Below are 20,753 nucleotides of genomic sequence, written 5' to 3'. Positions count from 1 at the left end.
ACACGGCCTTGGAAGGTCTTGGAAGGTCTTACAAGGTCTTACAAGGTCTTGGAAATAGGTACTCGGAATGAAAGGTAGCTCCGTTTTTATAGGATGTAACTTAGGTAATAATATTTATTTTTTAAGTCAAACAATATGAAGCGTTCGGACTTTGCCTTAAATGTATTAAAATTTAAAATCATAAATGTAGCTTAACTAAAATATTAGCAACCATTCAACAGTGTTACTTTAGTAATTAGCGTTTACCGAATCTAATCTTTTAGAATCTCCACAAAAGGCAGTAGCCTTTATGTATGTATGCTCGGGCATCACTGCATCGGTGACGCAAACATTTGTTTTGCTCTTAATATGGACATTTAAGACTTGAATGACGTCGGCACCGAAAATAAATTGACTTGAAGCACATGTAGGTAGGTACTTATCGTAATAGAATGCGTTTAAAAAATCGGCCAAGTCCGTCTGTCCGTGCCCGTCCATCTGTCTGTCACCAGGCTGTAACTCATGAACGGTGATAGTTTTTTTATAAATTTTCACAGATGATGTATTTCTGGCTGCCGCTAACAACAAATACTAAAAACAAAATAAAAATAGCTAAATATTCATACACCAGTCCTCCAGGGCCTTAACCTCGTTGCGTCAGTACTTAATCCGCAGAGCCTTAGGCTTCTCCGAGGTATATACGTAATGCTATTTATAATTCTTGCTGTCTGTCTTGCTTTGTTTCGTAGCTTTTATACGCTGTCCTTTTCTCAAATATGTAAGAAATAATTTACTTTGATATTTATCTTTGTTGCCAAAGCTATCTATGAAACCACTGTTAACTGCGTTGACGGCGATGGAGTTGCGTTAGATTTAGATTTTAGGTTATCACACATTTAAAAAAATATTTTTTTTATTTCCTCTAAAGGATGATTCACGCTAAACCGGGCCGGGGCCGGGCCGGAGCTTCAGGCGCTTCGTTTTCTATTGAAAGCACCAGGTGATCACCGATCAGCCGTCATAGAAAATGTCATGTTGGACGCCTCGGCCCGGGCTCGTCCCGGTCTAGCGTGAGTCATCCTTGAAGCGTTAGTAGTGCAACCTGGCAGCATATATATATGAGCTATTCTCATTTTAGTGCTCTTAGGGCCAGTTGCACCGACCACATTTGACAGACTGATCAACATCAGTCGGCGCGCCCCGGCGCGCCACTATGAAACTTTCCATACATAAAAATTTTGCGAACTCTTTAACGATACGAACACAGTGGCGGATTTGCAGTCTTTGCCGCCCTAGGCCCCAAGCCTTGTAGCCGCCCCTTTCTCAGCATCAGCACCCATCATATTGACTACATTTAGATCAGGCAACGGAAAGATATATTATAGAGGGAAATGCTTGGGACACATTTTTTTCTTAGTAACTTTTTTGGACTCGTTAGGAGGTGAACATATCAAAAGTTGGGGGCTTTGGTTTGACGTTCACATTTTTCGGTTTTTCGCTTATTATATCTTAGAAACTATACGTCCTTGTGACATGATGATAGGAACATAGGGTTTTATGAAAAAAATAAGCAAATACTTATTCATTTTAAGTGACAGTTTTACCAATAACATTGACTTTCATGTACCTACAAAAACATTAAAAACTATTTTCTTGAATAACTGCTAAACTATTTATCCTAAAATTATAAAAAAAATCTGAGATTCTTACAATGAGCTCTTTGATTTGATATGTAACACGATATAGTTTGAAAAACTTTATTTTTAAATTTTCTCATTTACCCCCCAAAATATGGAGGCCATATTTAAAATTCATTTTCATCACACTCGCTCAGTAAATGTGGAATTGCACGTAGGCGTAGCGGGAGTTATAGAAATTTCGTTTTCCCTAGGGAGTTATGAAGTTTCTAGTGCCATAATTAACAGTTTTTTGTCTTTAAACTTATTTTTTGTATCGCAAGTGTGATGAAAAACATTGTGTGTATCTCGGGGCGTAATAATATTGCAAACTCGAGTCTATAAATCGCTCCGGCAAGCCGTCGCGATTTAACTTACTCTCGTTTGCAATATTCAACTTACGCCCCATGTTGCACAATGTACTATTATTTATGTTACACGTCCATCTTTGGGTCACAAACTTACATATGTGTGCCAAATTTCAACTTAATTGGTCCGGCAGTTTCGGAGACCTCTCTCTTCCCCTGGCTCAAGGGCTACGGCCGGGGACTTTTGATATGTTCACCTCCTAGAATTCCTAGATAGTTCAAATAAAAATAGGTACAAAGTCAAAAATTGTGTTGCAAGCATTTCCCTCTATAGGTACTTTTTTGAGAATTTGTTGCCTGGTCTAGTTTTGAGTTATCATCAGCGAATTTTTTGTCACAATTTGCCGCCCCTAATATCTTGCCGCCCTAGGCCCGGGCCTACTGTGCCTTATGGGAAATCCGCCACTGTACGAACAGTTTGGTGCAACCGACCCTTAGTGACTTCCACGCAGCTTCCACGGATGTCACCATCACCACCATGGATGTAATCTCTCCTAAAAAACTAGGGACTTAGAGTTTTTTTTTATAAATATACACAGAAAAGATTGTGTGCAAAAAATGAGAATAGTCCGATAGACTGTTCACACTTTATTTCAAAATTCCGAAAGCATTGGCGAGCAATAATAGCTGGCCCTGTACATGCTCAATGGCGTGCAATAGGAGAGGCCTATGTCCAGCAGTGGACGAGAGTAGGCTGATGATGATGATGATGATGGCTGTATATGACTCCTGGCTACCGCGAGGTGTACTTATTTACGGTCTCAAATGTTTTATTTATTTTATTTTATTTGAAAAAAATGTTTACATGACCTTACAGACAGATCCAATGCGCCATGAAACTTAACATTAACATGTATTGTGTTACAAAGCTAATCGTAGATAAAGTATGTCCAGTCATAGCCAAATTAATTAATCTATCAGTTACTCAACATAAATACCCTAATAAGTTAAAAGAATCTCTAGTACGTCCAATCCATAAAAAGGGTGACCGTAAAGTATACTCAAACTATCGACCAATATCCATTCTCTCCAGTATAGATAAAATAGTTGAAAAATGTATAATCAATCAAACAAGCTCCTTTCTTCAAAAAAACAGTATATTAAATGATTGTCAACATGGGTTTCAGAAAAGTAGAAGTACTGCCACTCTTTTGTCCAAATTCACTGATGAAATTAATACTTACTTAGACGATAAAAAATTTGTTGTAGCAATATTCTATGATTTTAAGAAAGCATTCGACACTTTAGATACAAACACCCTTTTAAATGGAATGGCTGAATGTGGTGTGGGGCAGCCGCTAAACAAATGGTTTCGCGACTATCTCACATCACGTTCATACCGAGTGAAGATTGGAGACGACCTAAGTGATGAGACACTAGTACATTGTGGAGTACCACAGGGTTCCGTATGTGGCCCCGTGTGTTACTTAATGCATGTAAATAGCTTATGTGGAGTTCTGCGAAACTGTTCCGCACATATGTTTGCTGACGACCTATGCACCCTACGCGCAGGTACCAATATGATAGAAACTTGTCGTCTAGTTCAACAAGACATAGACTCAGTGGTAAAGTGGTCACATGACAATGGCATTATATTGAATTCAGATAAAACTAAGCTCCTAATTATACAATCGCCATATCTAAGCCCAACAGAAATGCCACTCCCTATGTATACCCATAGCTTTACTTGTCTTCATAATAACTTACACGATTGCCATTGTAAACCAATAGAAAAAGTTGATTGTGTTACATATTTAGGTGTTAAAGTAGATTCCGCATTTTCTTGGCAACAACATATAAATTATATCTGTAGCAAACTTAGAATTTTATTAGGAAGATTTTACCACCTTAGCTTTAAAGTACCAATTAATGTATTAAAGTGCTTATATTTTGCAATAGTTGATTCCGTGTTAAGCTATGCCCTTGATTGCTATGGTCTCACTTTTAAATCGTATATAGATAAAGTAGAAGCGCTACAAATTAGATTCTTAAAGTTACTCGTCAATAAAAAAACTAGAAACAGTTGTAAAGGTAATTATAATAAACTATTTAAAATTTGTAAAATACTCCCGGTCAGTTTAAAACACAAATACCTCTTAGCAATTAACAACCACAGCAATAAAGAGCAAATCTCGACACGAGTAGAACATAAACATAATACAAGATCAGTAGCTGTGCAAAAATATGAAATACCCCGCGTCACAAATTATTACGGAGACCGAACTCTAAAAAAAAGGTTGCCATATTTCTTAAACAGTCTTCCAGAAAATATCAGGCTCGAGCCCAATAAAACTAGATTTAAAACAGCAGTAAAGCAGCACCTATTGAAAATGCTTGGGTGACAATTGCATGCCTGTGCCTGCAAATGTCACCCAAGTAAAGTAAGGTATATCTGATTATATTAGTTAAGTGTATGATGTTAGTTTTTATAATATTTTACATTGATTACATATGTAAGTAATTATATCAGAGACTCGCACCTGCAGACAAACTGTGTAAACAGTTTTGCAGGGAACTGAATTAGATCATAAGGTTATTTCTTGTATTAATAATAGTAATAAATAAATAAAAATAAAAACAAGTTGTACAACCATTTGGTATTTAAGTACATCGTAAAGAGTTTGTTGATATTCATAGATTCATCAGTCATCTTGCATCTGTTCGGGTTGTTTGGTCTACTGGTGCGAAGCGCCAACCCATTTACAATTTTGTGTCTCATTTATGATTAAAATCTGAAAATTCATGTAACAGCTGGACCAACGCCAATACGGCACTAACTATCGAATAAAGTGCATACGATATGAAACTCTATTACAATTAAATAAAGTCTATGTGTTTATTTGTATAAAGCTTACAAATACAGCTTTCTGTGGACGTCATACGGCGTCTCGTTTTACAGAAACGCAGACTGGGATTACGTAAATTGAAGGTTTTCTGGCTATTAATAGAGGAGACAGTTTTTTTAGAGCGTGCCGAAGGCCGCGTCGACAAAGTTTTTAGTTTTTGGGTAGTTTGTCATTAACTAACGCATGCACTGAGTATTAGACAACGCACATTTAGGTATAGATATCAGAAAGTACAATCATTTTATTTATTTGCACGTTAATTTCTGCCCGCGACTTCATCTACGTAGGATGATCATTTCAGATGTAAAATCTATCCTATGTCCGTCTCCGGGATCCGGAAGTCACTATCTCCATGCCAAATTACGTCAAAACCTAACAAACAGACCGGCAAAAAATTATGAATCCTTTAGACTTCTTTTTTTAGATGATATTTTTCATACAAAATAAATATTGCCTTCAATGTACGTTGACATCAGTGTGTTTGACGTTACTTGTCACGCTTTTAACATAACAAAATTTGCAATACATTGCGTCTTAGAATAAACTTTAAAGTGTAATAAAAATCAAACCATGAGTGATTTTCAAAGGTTGCTGAACAAATGTTGGTCAGTTTGAGGAGTACAGCCTACAGTTTAATTTATTGCTCCTGTTACAGAAAACACACTGTATAGGACCAGACGCCTGAATGTAGATACAGTACAACCATCAGTTGCCTAAGAAAGTCATGAACGTCATAAACTTAATCTTTTATCTTTCAATCTAATCATCTCTTAATTTAATCTTTCAATCGTGTTCGCATAAAATATATGTCAAAAAGGGGGCAAGGAAAATTTATAATAATAATTTATATTAATTATGACACAAACGGCGTTCGTATTGCATTGACTGCAGTAAAATGAAATAAAATAAATCCTAGTATCATTTGAAGTCGGCCATTATTGTGTGATAATTAGCTGTATTAATTAAGTATTATGGGTCAGTGCGATAGCCGGGGGTCGCGGGTTCAGGTCCGACGTGTGAAGTTCATACAATTTGTGTTCCTTCTTTACAATGTATACCATCTAAACAGTTTACTGCCAATTCGTAACCTTAATTACAAGGACATAAGATTTAATTAAGTTATGAGTATTGCTGTTAGTACAACGTTACCATAAAATGATCCTCCCCTGTGAGCTGTGTATAAAAAATTATGCCCCAATTCTGAAACAATTATTGATTTGATTTATTTGACGTTTACTTAATATACAAGGGTGGCCAAAAAATAGGTTTTGGGATTATACTGAGAAACGTTTACTATGGGACCAAGCCCGTATCGCGAAAAAAATATTTGGCTGTTTCATACATTTTGGCTAGTCCATTTTCTATTGAAGGGTAAATTTTTTTTTGCGCGATTTCGGTGTTGGTCTCATAGTAAAAGTTGCTCAGTATAATGCCAAAACCTCCCTGGCAACGGGAATGCGCTTGTTTTATGGCCACAGTATAGGTAAGATAAATATATATGTACTTAATTTTACCTATGAATGAGATATATTAAATCACAATCTTGAACTTCCCAGTGCAATTGCCTGTTTATCTTCGGTGTAAGTAATTACACAGATAGATTAGATAATTTTCTCATCTAAGTAGAACGACTATCAGTGTATTTAGTCTAACAGCTGGTTGCCATCTTCAATCTGCAGTTTGTGTCAATATATATGTGTGTACAAATTATGTATGTATGTATAAATTGTATAATCTATGTGGATATGTTTTGTCGTGTGCTGGTAGCTTCAAAATTACCGAGCCAAATTTGTAGAATGAGATGTCAATCAATTCGTTTTTATGACCCGTGTGATATAGGCTACATTTTTTCCTATTTTTAAAGAGAAAGAGAGATTTGCACGAAAACTAATGAACGATTAAAAATGTGTAACTACTTATATATATGTATTATGTTTTGAAATGTAGGTAATACGCATAAGGGCTTACGATCTAGAATATCTAGCTGTCTGAATGTTTATCTCGCGATCTGACTGTTTATCTGTCTATCTATCTACCCTTATCTATCAGCTATATATGTATACCTATAGTTTGACGTCTGATATAAGATATAATAAAAGCGTTGGTGGTCTATCGGCAAGGCGTGCAACGTTCAAACTTGCGAAAATCGCGGGTCGAACCTCGAACCCCGGCTCGTATTATCATGCCGCGATCAGAAAGGGATTAGAAATGACAGATTTCCATACACTTACGTCTAAATCAATATGGATTGTCAGCTATCTCAATCCCTTTTTAATTGCGATTCAGTAATACCAATCAGTTTCTTATAACTAACCCAATAGTTTCTCTACTGCAGCGGTTCTCAAACTTTTTTGGTGGCGGAACCCTTTTGGAAAGCGAAATATTTGACGGAACCCCAAAATATAAATTTTCGTACATCACTGTCGACCAGATATACCTAATAGAAGTGCTGGTTTTTTTCTTATTATTACATGTACTTTCGCGGAACCCCAACAGAGGCTTTGCGGAACCCTAGGGTTCCGCGGAACACACTTTGAGAATGGCTGCTCTACTGAAATACACTTCTGTAAAACCTAGTGCCTGCGCTAATCCGTGGGATTAGGCTACCAAAGCGAACCTCGGGACCCTTTTGCATGCAACCGGGGAAACGCTAAAGTTTCAAGGTGAAGATTCGGCCACTTAAAACAATTCTTATACCAGTGGCCTATTTTATAAAGCTACAAGTTACAATTTACAAGCGGAAGTCTCTTTCTAACCCTCTGTGTTAGAACGAGACTTCCGCTTGTAAATTGTAACTTGTAGCTTTATAAAATAGGCCACAGGAAGTTTTACGAAACGCCAAAGCGCTCAATGTTGCCAACTTGGCATAAATGATGCCAGAATTGCCAGATCTGGCATATTTTCACTAGCTTTGGCACCAAAATTTTCCATTTAGCATCTGGCATATTTTTTAGCATAATTTAGTCTAAGCCAAGTTTGCACCAACTTGGCAGCAACAATATGCGCCATCGCCTTATGTGGTATTTTCATATGAATTTTGACTTTTGTGGACGGATGGACGTCGACGGTCTATATAAAGTTGGTCAAGCAGATCGTGTCAGTAGAAAAGGCGGCAAATTTGAAAAATGTATGTTTTAAGTGTTTCAAGTGGCAGTTTAGCATATTTCAAAAATCTTTGGCATAAATTTGGCATAATCTAGAGATTAGTCTAGCATTTTTTCAAAATCCGAGTTGGCAACACTGAAAGCGTTTATCCACTCAAAACTCGATGGTATCTCTTTGTCAAAGGTAACTGTACGTGCTGCCTTCCTAAAAAACATTGGTCACTGTGTTACTGATAAGGACATACGACCTTTTATTACAAAGATACACTTGCAACGGCGTTCAAAAGTGCATGGAGAGGTTTCAACCGTAATATTAAGGGATTACGGTCGACATCTATCCATATACTTTTCAACGCCAACGTACTTAGGTGGAACGGCATCAGTTCAGTTCTCACTGGTTTCTGATTAGATTATGGGAAGGCCGGTGCTCATTACCCTGTTCAGTTGTTTACCTGTCTGCGGCAATTGTGAACGGTTCCTCTTTAGGATTCTGTGCGTGACTGTTTTAGACGTGTGACAGGGTCAGGCGTAACATTCCCGCAGTGCACATCGTTATTAAATAAAATAATAAATATTAGGGGACATCTTATACAGATCAACCTAGCCCCAAACTAAGCAATGCTTGTACAGTCATCAGCAATAGTATCTTATACAACTAGGGCCGCAAAAATATGTGACACGTTCTTATTTGGAGCGCAATAAGAACGCGTCATATATTTTTGCGGCCCTAGTTGTGTAAGATACTATTGCTGATGACTGTACCATGGGCGCTAGGCGATGTTATACATTTAAAGATAAAACATACTTATATATATACATAGAAAACATCCATGACTCGGGAACAGATATTAGTGTTCATCACACAAATAAATGCGCTTACTGGGTTTCGATCCCAGGACCATCGGCTTCGCAGGCAGCGTCACTACCCACTGGCCAGACCGCAACCGGTCGTCAATCGTTATTATTTTATTATTTACTACATAGTTCAAAACTTTCAACTCGATTTTCTTATAAGAAATTCCTAGCATCTTTTCATATTTTCACAACTATATTTTCATGGTTGAATGAGTGGCGTGAATGAAAAGGCCTTGACTCGGTAGGGGGCGGAATAATATGGCTGCTCCAAATTAAGCCGGACTATAACCATAACGCAGTAGGAGGTTGTCGCTATTTCCGTGTCATCTTCATAATGTTACTTGGCGTGTCGTGTCACGCATTTATTTTGTCATTGCCAGCCGGGCTAGCACATGTTTGGCGCGACAGTCGCCGCGATTCGGGAAATGAATCAGAGATTCACTAGATATGAAATAGTAAAGTTATGTGACGTTCCACGACAAAAGGTACCTTATGGCGACTGGCACTTACGTCGCATAGCGCCGCAATAATATTGGAACGTTAATAATAGCGTAAGCGCCAACCGCCATAAGGTACCTTTACCCGTGGGATGTCACACATCTTTACTATATCGTGTCTAGTTAATCTCTAATTCATTTCCCGAATGGCGCCGAGTATCTTGCGGCGAGAGACCCGGTCCCTCTTTTGTTATCATATCATATCATATCATATTTATTTATTTAACATAGTTCTTAGAAAAAGGCGGGTAGTCTATCTCGCCGCGAGATACTGTCGCGCCAATTAAATCATGTGCTTGACCTACAGCGATGCATAGACACTTTGAAAAATCTATTGCAAATAAAATCACATTCAGCATTTAATTTCACTTAGCGTTTTGTAGAGTCGGACTAGGCTAACTGGATTTAAATTCCAGCATGGCATTTAAATTGATAAAGTGTGGCAATGTCACCATTAATTTCTAATTCCTCTCTTCACTTTGTTATGACGTTTAATGAATAATGACGCTGCTCATCCTCGCCTTGCTCTATTAGCTTAGGCGGACTCTACTAAAAAAGTTTCGAGTGATGAGTGAGCGAGTTTGGGTGAGTGAGTGTTGATAAACACAGTAATACTCGTAATATTGTACATCAAAACAACTTTTACAATACAATACAAATACCTACTCTTTAATGCATACCTCATGAAAATAATACTGCAACAAACAACAACACACCTACAGATCAGACGATCTTATCGATAAAAAGCGATATCATTCAGACAATACTTGTTTATCAAGTTATCGTTACAGTTTATTGTTTTTACTTTTTAATTCAGAGTGTATTTTTAGTAAGCGATTTAAAATAGAGATAGGTACTCAGTATCTATGTAAATACATACCTGATTGATTTTATGACATTCTTTGTAAATATTTATATAGGTAGGTATATAAAATAACTGATCGGAAAATTAATCTTATCACTTATCATTCTTATCAAACTGATAAACCGCGTTCATATAAAAGGCAAGCAAAATAAAATTGAGGCTATAAAGTCGCATTTTCATGCATCGCTTTTCTGCTGCAATTAATTTGTTTTGTTTTTATCAGAAATAAGTGATAAATGCCTGATATGTAGCAAAAATTGTTACTTATCTGTTATCAAATCCTCCGGATTATTACATTAATGCACTTATATCAGTGAAAAATATTTCGACACCTGACTAATTATATTTTTTTATTTTCAAAATAAATACAAACAAAACAAGTAAAAAAAAACCTAGTCAAACAATCCGGCCCACGTCCTTCCAGACGCAAAAGTGCCCATCACGCTCGCTGCGCAGCCACGCTGAATCGCGACACACAGCCTCTGTAGCGGAGTCAGTTATGAAGTTGACCCAAAAAAAATTTATTAAGCTATGAGCTTCATCACATATGATCTTTGAGTAATTCTAAGCATTTCAAGCCTGGGAGGCAATAAGGGGAGGGGGGGTACAAAGATGGCCGCCACCCGTCATCATTCAAAAAAATCTGTTCTGGTCCTGGTGGCTACTAGGGCAAGTTTGGTATCATTTTCGTATAAACCGAAGACGTAGAATTCATTACTGATATTTGTTTTTTTCAGCTTCATAGTAATTTTACAAGAAAAACGTAAAAAGATGAAAATTTAGGATGGAGATATTTGCTTTGAGAGCTAATAAATTTGTATAGTAGCCAAAAATATCATATAAAAAATACTATAATAAAGCGTAATTCATGCAGATTCTAAAATATACACGTTGAGTAATATCCTACTGCAAAAAGATGGTGAAAAAATTATGAAATGACCGCAGCGCGGGTAGTTGGACTTTCGTTTATCTTGCGGACCGTCGTTTATCTTACAAAATGATCGAGTACGAGTATCTACGTAGGTATGCTTACTTTGCTAGATTTTATGATGACGAATAAAATACTTTCATCCAGACATAATTCATCATACAGACATAATTTTATGCACTTTAATTTTAATGCACTTGCAACGATTTGAGTGGGGCCTAGTGTTAATTGACCGGTGTTTTCTGTAAGGTGGAGGTAAGTACGTACTTCCCCAGTTGAGCTCTGCTCGGATAGATCTGGAATTACATCCGCTGTGCTGTGCCATACCACACAAAGCGAGATGACATTTACAGTGCCCATACCTCTCTTTTGAACGTAGTTTAAGGATATACCCGGGTCCAAAATTGGGTCCGAGAAATAACTATTATAAATGAAATCAGCAAAAATAAGAGCTGTATTTTATTATTCTAATAAAATAGCGCTCTTATTTTTGCTGATAATATTAAAACACTATTTATGAGAGAAATTGTACTACTTAGGAAGAGGCAAAATATTTATTTTCACGATAATTTTCATGCTATAACTCACTTTAAGTAATTTTATAGGTACTTACTTGTTGTTTTTAATAAATAACTTCAACCTGCACATAACATTCATTTGGATTTGATTTGGTTTGATTTTGTTTGATATTTTACATTTAATATTTGCTTCAGGTTGGTGTGGTGAAAAATTCTGTGTTTCACTCGGTGGCAAATTTTGTTTAACCCTCGTTCTTTGAAACCCTTACAACGCTCAAGATTCCATTTTTCAAACCACTCACTACGCTCGTGGTTCAATTTTGAAATCTTTCGCTTGAACGGGAATTAGGGCTTGAATATTAGCACGAACGGGTAAACAACAACTTTGCCCCCTTGTAAAACAAATAACTATTATGCGGAGAGCTTACATTTAGAAATCATAACAGCTATGTATATTTGTCATACTAATATAGGTTATGCAAGTATGACTTGGTGACAAACCAACGAAGCCCCGCCTCGCGGGGCTTCTATTTTCTGCTCTGAGGGATAAAAGGTAACTAACGAACCTAACCTAACCCAACCTGAAATTGCGGTTGTACATGATCTTATTTGTTAAGCGAGCCGCCCTCCTCATTAGACATGGGGATACCTGTGTCTATTTTTTAACCTATACCAGAATTATGTCTGTGTACTGGAAACTGCGGACATTAAATATACAGAAAGCATTTTATTCTTCATCATAAAATCTAGCAAAGTAAGCATAGTTACCTACGTAGATACTCGTACTCGACCATTTTGTAAGATAAATGCCGCCTTGCAAGAGTCCAACTACCCGCGCTGCGGTCATTTAATAATTTTTTCACCATCTTTTTGCAGTAGGATATTACTAAACATGTATATGTTTAGAAGCTGCATGAATTGCGCTTTATTATAGTATTTTTTGTATGACACTTTTGGCCACTATACAAAAGTTATTAGCTCTCAAAGCAAAAACCTCCATCCCAAATTTTTAATTATCTTTTTACGTTTTTCTTGCAAAATTACTATGAAACTGAAAAAAACAAATATCAGCAATGAATTGTATTGTACGTCTTCGGTTTATACGAAAATGATACCAAACTTGCCCTAGTAGCCACCAAGACCAGAACAGATTTTTTTGAATGATGACGGGTGGCGGCCATCTTTGTACTCCGCCCTCCTCGACTAGACGCACGCTTCTTATCGCCTCCGAGGCTAGAAATGCTTAGAATTACTCAGAGATCATATGTGATGAAGCTCATAGCTTAATAAAAAATTTTTGGGTCATATATGGCAGCGATCCGTAACTGACTCCAGTACTGCATCAGGATCCTAACTAATTAGCAATAGAAACGTGACTGCTATCGAAGGTATGTTTGCGTTTCTTGAAAAACAGTGCTTCTAAATACCAAACAAGTCGCTCTTCGACTTTCAGGATATCTACCCCTTATTCATAAAACTTTACGGGCCTGATTTAGTTAAATTATGTTTTATCCCTTACCCACAAATACATAAGTCATAATGACAGATAAGGACAAACGATTATTAGCTAATTGAGGTTTGTAGTGCGTTTATGAATAAAGGGGAAAGTCTGTGGCCATGAGTAAGCCCAATTCATAATAAAAAAAAATAAAAAAAAAGTTGCGCGTGGTGGTGACCCGATTTTTATTTTAAAGTCGATTGTTTGTCCCGAAAAAATGTACATATGTGTATATAATATTCTGTTCAGTTACGAAAATATACCATACGTTTTCGTGAGTCAAACAAAGATTATTTAGGACATTACGGTGAATTGCGCTTATATTGTATAGTACCTACTAGCGACCCGCCCCGGCTTTGCACGGGTTAGCAAATTATACACCTAAACCTTCCCCAAGAATCACTCTATTGATAAGTGAAAACCGCATGAAAATCCGTTCAGTAGTTTGAGTGTATCGCGAAGAAACATACAAACACATAAACAGACAGACGCGGCGGGGGACTTTGTTTTATAAGGTGTAGTGATAGGGAGTTCCTTATCTAACTATCCACAAATTAAAAAATCTCGACAGTAAAAAAAAATCGACCCTGGTAGACAACGTTGAACAATTTTACGATACAAAGTTAGTTCGAAAAAATGTCACAAACATGACAGATCAATCGATACTGATAACGTTTGTTTGTTATCTTTCACGGGGACCATTAATTTTTGTGATTTATTAAACAAACATTAATGTCTACAAGACTAATGGTTCCGAAAACGAAGGGCCTTGGTTCCGTGACCTATTTTAATAAAGTAGCGTCCCGTCCATCGTTAGGGCAGTAACGCCAGTAACGTAATGTAACGCATAAAAATGTCTCTCTTATTTGCATAGCTTCTTCCGTTGGTAAAAATACAATTTCGGAAGATTGATGATAAGTTGATAACATTGATAGGTAACCTGCCGGCCTAGCCGAGGTTACAATCGCTATCGCTTCGACAACGAAAAGCATAATGTCTCTCTATCCCTCTTCCATATTAGCGCGACAGTGACAGTTGCGTTTCGATCGCTACGGAGCGTAAGCGATTGGCATCTTGGCTACGCGGCCTGGCCCCCTAGCCAAGGTTACAATCGCTATCGCTTCGACAACGAAAAGCATTATGTATCTCTATCACTCTTCCCCATTAGTGTGACAGTGACAGTTGCGTTTCGATCGCTACGGAGCGTTAGCGATTGGCATCTTGGCTACGCGGCCGTACGGATATGATGGTCGTTCTTGTCTACGTGACAGCGTGATAAAACGGTATCTGTCACTTTCTATACCACGGTGTTAAAAAGTGACAGTTATTTTATTACGTGGATAAAGCCATCCATAATAAATACGAGTAAAATGAAATACATGGATTGTAGGTATATTTACTTTATTTATTTTATTAAATGTCTCCTGGTTAATTTCTATAAACGAAACGCGGACAATAAATATCTTTATTGACGCTGTTTGTCGCCATTAATGCTTTTTACAACATGAAATGGTAATTTAAAAGCCTGTAATATTTCTCTCAAATAACCTAATTATTTATCAGTATAGTTAATAGGTAGGTAATTAGGTATTATACCTACTGACTTTAAAAGTTCAAACTGATTTAGCGAATTGGCGCCACGCGCCGTCCGTCGCTATGTGTCAGTGTCAGCGAACGATAAAAAATTAAGTTTGTTTCTTTTTAATTATCAGCGATAAAATAAAACTTTTGGGTTGCCACAGCGAAGATACCGAAAGTCCCCTAAAAGTACCTTCTTATACTTTTTACCTATTACATTGTATGTATAAGCAACCGACTTTTACATTATTTACATGTTTATACGTAAAAGCTATGATGTAATAAGTGGGAACTAAAATATGACCACTGGACCATATGTTTACATCTGTTTTTTTTGTTTCAGATATTACCCCTGCTTGTCGCCAAGTTGAAATGTTGCACTTATCGAAACTTTAAAGCTTCATGTCAATAAAGTTTCGACGGTTCTGGAGTAGAACGCGCGAAGACAAAGAAAGTGACCATTTCGAAAGTGTGAAATCGAGGACTAGCCGGTCCTTGATGAACCCGACAACTTACAATCCTTGCGCCCTTACACTTTGTATCTCCAAAAGGCCTTGTCGCTATTCAGCTAGAGATCCAAGATTAAGACAATCATCAAGAGAAATCAGGATCTCTTCGACGTAGAAAGTCTGTCCGGGTGTCAAACCCAAATTCGGTAGAAATCAACGTTCCTTAGAGGAGTGAATTAGAGCACTGAAGTACGTACTTAGACCCGTACTTAAAACAAGCTCGCGTTAAAAACTAATGGACTCGCAAAGAGCCCAGGCAAATGGAATTCCAGGGAAAGAGAAAGCATTCAAGTATGAACAAAAAGTACCGTCTGAAGAGGAGAAGACTACGTCTCCATTGCTTTACAAAACTGACAACATTAAGTATATAGATGCGGCGGATGACGACAAGTTGAACAATGACGACAAACGTGATAGAGATCTAAATACTGTCAATTCTATGAAAACGAATCACGTTACAGATAGTTTGGCTGTGTCCTATTCTAAGAATGAAAAAGATGAAGATGCGGTTTCTACCAATGAAGGAGTTAAGTTCTTGGGGTTGGGCGATACGGACAGTATTTGCTCGAGCAGACCGCCCGAAGAGCAAGGCCCACAGATACCTGACGGTGGTTGGGGATGGGTAGTCGTATTTGCGTCGTTCTTGATCGCGACCGTCGCTGACGGTTTAGCCTTCTCGTATGGATTAATCAATGAAAAGTGGGTGAAGCACTTTAATACGACCGAAGCCAAGGTTTCTCTGATCGGAAGTTTGTTCATATCCGTCCCACTGATAGCTGGTCCTATAATGAGTGCGCTTGTGGATCGATATGGATGCAGGAAAATGACTATGTTAGGAGGCGTAGCCTCTACTATTGGATTTGTAGCTGCAGCAGTCAGTGACTCTGTGGGAGTTTTGTATGTGACTTATGGTCTTATGGCGGGTCTAGGAATGGGGCTCCTGTACGTCACCGCTGTTGTATCCATAGCATATTGGTTTGAAAAGCGAAGAAATCTGGCTGTTGGACTTGGCTCTTGTGGCGTTGGGTTCGGAACATTCGTGTACTCACCGCTGACGACGTTTTTATTAGACTACTATGGATGGAGAGGAACACTCCTGATATTGGCTGGCACAGTACTTAATGTGTGCGTATGTGGTGCTATCATGAGAGACCCTGAATGGTTGATTGAGGAGCAGAAGAAAAATAGGAAATTGAGTAAAGCGAAAAGAGCGTCGAGTTCAATATCGATTTCTGCAAAATCTGCAAAATCAGGCGGTGGCGAGTCAGTATATCCTGGTACAGAAGAGTTGAAGTCATTGATGAAGAGTGGGGAGACACCGGAATATATACTAACAGCACTAGTAGCATCGATAGCGGAAGCGGAACAAGTGGAAGCGACGACCAAAATGAATGCGGATCTATCACAAGCCAACAAAGTTAGCTCTGTCATAAACTTGCCAACATTCTTACGACAGAGTGAAAAGGTATTTTTTTTACTCTATTGTGTACTATATATCCATTGCTATTTTTTTTCGATTTGGATAAAATAATTAGATTACAACTTGATGTTTGTTTCAGGTTCCAGTAGAAGTTCTAGATCAACTATCAACGAATAAACGCCTATACAATATTATACTACAAAACTATCCATCACTTCTCGCTTTAAGAAGCAACTCCGAGCAGAAGCTTCCAATCGAACCGGCTGCAGACGTTTCTAAAAACAAGCCAATTAAAATGTCAATGAAATTAAAATTAAATAAAAAAGAAAAAAAGAAGGAATTTGAGACAAAACTGGATATTGTAAGGGAGAAACTATTACAACCTATACCAGAAAATAAACCAGCCATTATAGCTCCTAGAACTGACCGCCAGGATTGGTGGAATTTGAAGACAGATAATCACTATTTAAGAGGTATCAGAGTACATCGTAATTCCATTATGCACAGAGGTGCCATGATGAACATTGCGAAATACAAGCTACGCGCGTCTTCATGTCCTGATATTTATAGAAATTCCATGTGGTCAATGGAAGAACAAGAGGTAAATATGACATTTCACTTAATTAGTCAGTCGTTTGTTTAATACCTATGTACCTTCAATGGAATTTAATTATGTACCCACTATTCAACTTTTAACGCGCAAGGCGGTAAAAATTTCACAGTCATCGGTGAAATATCAAAAATACTCAAAATGTTCTCTTAAATGTTGAGACATTTACTTGATTGGTGCCATTACCATACCAATTTTTAGCTGTTTGTCTTGGAAACAAATTCAATATCGGTTATCCCTGTCCGTCTTTTTACCAATTTAAAGCCAATTAATTGCAACACTGTTAATTCCTTCAACTCCATAAAGTAAAGAATGTAGGTGAAATCTGTGTTTGTAGAAGATTAAAACATTTACTTACCTATGGCATTTTCAGATTGAAGGCTCCTGGGGAAGGCGCTTAATCGACGCATTGAACAAAACCTTCGACTTCAACATGTTTACCGAGTTCCACTTCCTGATGATGAACATCTCCACCCTGGTGCTGTTTATCTGGTTCATCGTGCCGCTGTTTTACCTGCCCGGCTTCATGGAGGAGACTGGGTACTCCACGTATCAGGGCCCCGTGATGCTGTCGGTGTTCGGTGTAGCCAATATTATTGGTATTGTAAGTATCATTTAATCTTCTAAAATTATTATCTCATTCTGACCTTTCACGGATCGCAGCCGTAACAACAAACATTAGAAAAAAAACATTAAATTTGTCAAACGTAACCGCTCGCAACTCATTTCAAATTCAAACTGGTTTTCCATTGCTTCATGATGTTACGGCTGTTACGCGTAGTGAGGAAGAATTCAACAATCAATTTCAGTATTCATTTCTAAAAATAATTGACAAAAATCTTTTAAAAAAGACGTCTTTACGCACACACATTGGGGAAAGGTAATATTTTTTGACTTATAGGCATTGGCAAGGCAAGGTAGGTCCTAAAATTCTTATAAAATAAAGAAACCTTTATTTTCCAGGCGGGTCTCGGCTGGATGGGTGACTTACCATGGGTAAACATCACGAAAACCTACGCATTATGTCTCATCTTCTGCGGAGTCTCCATTATCATGTTCCCCGTGCTCATACGCATCATGGACCCGCTGGCGCCTCACAGCTTCTACATAATCGCAGTGAACGTCGTGATATTCGGGCTGACATTCTCGAGTTCGTACTCGTACACGCCGAGTATTTTGGTGGAGCTGATCGCCTTGGAGCGGTTTACTATGGCGTATGGGCTGGTGCTGCTGAGTCAAGGGTTGGGGCATCTTGTTGGACCACCGATGGCTGGTAAGTAATTTGTTAGCTGCATGTATAGGTATGATTAAAGAATGACTCAACTTCTAATTTTTTAATATTAAAAAAGTAGGTAGATACATACCTAACAGAAATATAGCAAACCAGTCATGTCAAAAAACTTTAACTTATAGGTATGCATAGAAAATTGATCCTTAGACACATTCACCGCCAGTGCCAGCGCGAGCTACGCGTTACGGGCGTAGCCGATAACATACATTTTCCGCCTTGTAGCGATAAGCGCCTACGAACAGAGAACCCAACTAGCGGGTCGCTGGTATTAATAATGTGTTAAAATGTAAATTTTTAAAATTTTAGTGAATCTAATGTTAAATTTTTCGTTATTCCAGGTGGCTTGAAAGACAAGACCGGCTACTGGGACGCCGCATTCTACGTGGCCGGCATCTGGGTGATCATCTCCGGTATTCTGGTCGGTGTGATCCCCTACACAAAGAACTTCCGGATCTGCGGCAAAGCTCCGCTAGCGAAGGATGTTGCTTCGGAACCTGATCCGGGTGTTAGGATCATTGTGCATTAAAGAAGAAGGAACGTGCGCTTTGGAGGGTCTGCCATCTTGTGACTTGAACAGGAAACTTAAACTTGTGATATCTATACAGGCACAGCAGATCCCGCAGGTTCCTTAGAATAGTTAGAATCGAAAAGTTGTGGCCTAAAACGAAAACTTAAACAAGAGATTTTGCACTTTTCTCCAAGAGAATTCATGTGCTGCCCCTACACAATACACGCAAACCCCCTATACGTGTTTTAAGGACTTTGCAACAAATGGCATGCCATTTTACATACATTGCCAGCTAAGTAGGTGCAACGATTTCAAAAGATCTATGTAAAGCCGCAATGTATCGCAAATGGCATGCGATTATCGGTGAAGTTTTTGGAGGCCATTAGATAATTTTGCAAAATTGAGGTTAGAGAGTTGTACGTACCTAGATTTATTTAAATTTGAAGTGACGAGCGTGCCTTAGAATTATATATCATCGGAGTTATTTGTGATGAATATGATGATCTACATACTTTTGTATTTTATTATAGGTAATTATAGCTATCGTTTTTGCTTTATTAAAATTTAAACACTCCGTGATTTTAGTAATTATTATTAGGTACCTAGATAGCGTTTGGTATTGTGCCTATAATTTTAAATAGATATAAAGAATTACCTACATATGATCATGTTTAAAATTCAGTTTCTGTAATTGACTGATTGCATAAATTTGGCAAGTAAGTAGTTAAAATTATTTGCCTAGGTACCTACATAATTTCTAAGTTTTGTATTAGAACTAGATACATAAATAGTTTAAAATCAAGTTTGTGAAATAGAGCGATTAATTCCTTTATTCATTGAACCTTCAATGGTAAAGGATTGTATTTTCATTACAGTTTTACTTACCTACATATTATGGGTGTGTGTTGGTTTTGTATTTTTTCTTTACTTTTTGTAGCAATCATTCTGTTTAGACATTACATTTAATAGGTACCTAGAAAACTTAGGTTCTTTTATGGTTCTTTTGAGATTTTTGTATGAATGATTATGAAGCCGAATTATGAACTAGGTATAACTATTTTTAGTTTTCACCTATCAAGTTTGTCCATAGGAGATTGGTTTATGTACCATCACGCTCTGCGATTGTTGCGCCATTTAGGGTCCCAGCTAAATTGGTTGTTCAATACTTAGGTACGCTATAGAATTTCCAATTTAGCAAAAACCCTAAATGGCATAAGAATCCCATCCCGTGTGGTGACTGTACCTATTTTATTCAATTGGAATACCTATAGGTAGAATTTTCAATTGTAAAAATAAAATAATAAAATTACTTGCCATTTTAAACACCGATTTTGTAAACAATGAATTTACTTTGTATGAAAACTGTTTTTAAAGTATTTTAGTTAATAAGTTTGTTGACTCTACTTACATAATATTTACATTAGTTGTAATTTGATTAACAATTTATTACAAAATTAAAGTTTGTCTTAAAAAAATGCTTTTATTCCCAAATTCCCTTTTTAACTATTCCGTCAAATTATGGGGCAACTAAAATAATTTTAGCTGGCATCCCAATTCAGAGAGGCTTTTTAGCACCATTTAACTATTTTGGGATGAGATATAAAGGGCTTCACAGACCTTCAACAAGTAGGTGCAACAAATTCAATCGATCGATCAAAATGACGCAATCTATGAAGCTATACGACACGTACGTATAATAGAAA

At 37.4% G+C, this 20,753-nt stretch overlaps 1 protein-coding gene across 1 annotated transcript in view; it reads left to right on the top strand.

Moving 5' to 3' along the window:
- LOC134667521 (uncharacterized) overlaps window positions 1-20,529 on the top strand; it is a 53,489-nt gene extending 32,960 nt beyond the window's left edge. The window contains exons 2-6 of the mRNA XM_063524945.1: window positions 15,056-16,686; window positions 16,781-17,242; window positions 17,625-17,855; window positions 18,215-18,524; window positions 18,881-20,529. Of these exons, the coding sequence (XP_063381015.1) occupies window positions 15,457-16,686; window positions 16,781-17,242; window positions 17,625-17,855; window positions 18,215-18,524; window positions 18,881-19,068 (2,421 nt within the window). The 5' untranslated portion in view covers window positions 15,056-15,456 and the 3' untranslated portion in view covers window positions 19,069-20,529. The remainder of the gene's footprint in view (window positions 1-15,055; window positions 16,687-16,780; window positions 17,243-17,624; window positions 17,856-18,214; window positions 18,525-18,880) is intronic.
- The last annotated feature ends 224 nt before the right edge of the window (window positions 20,530-20,753 follow it).

This window comes from Cydia fagiglandana, chromosome 9 (assembly GCF_963556715.1).
Source record: "Cydia fagiglandana chromosome 9, ilCydFagi1.1, whole genome shotgun sequence".
Classification (NCBI taxonomy): domain Eukaryota; kingdom Metazoa; phylum Arthropoda; class Insecta; order Lepidoptera; family Tortricidae; genus Cydia; species Cydia fagiglandana.
Note: the sequence above shows the minus strand (reverse complement) of the source record. Positions and strands in the feature narration are given on the sequence as shown.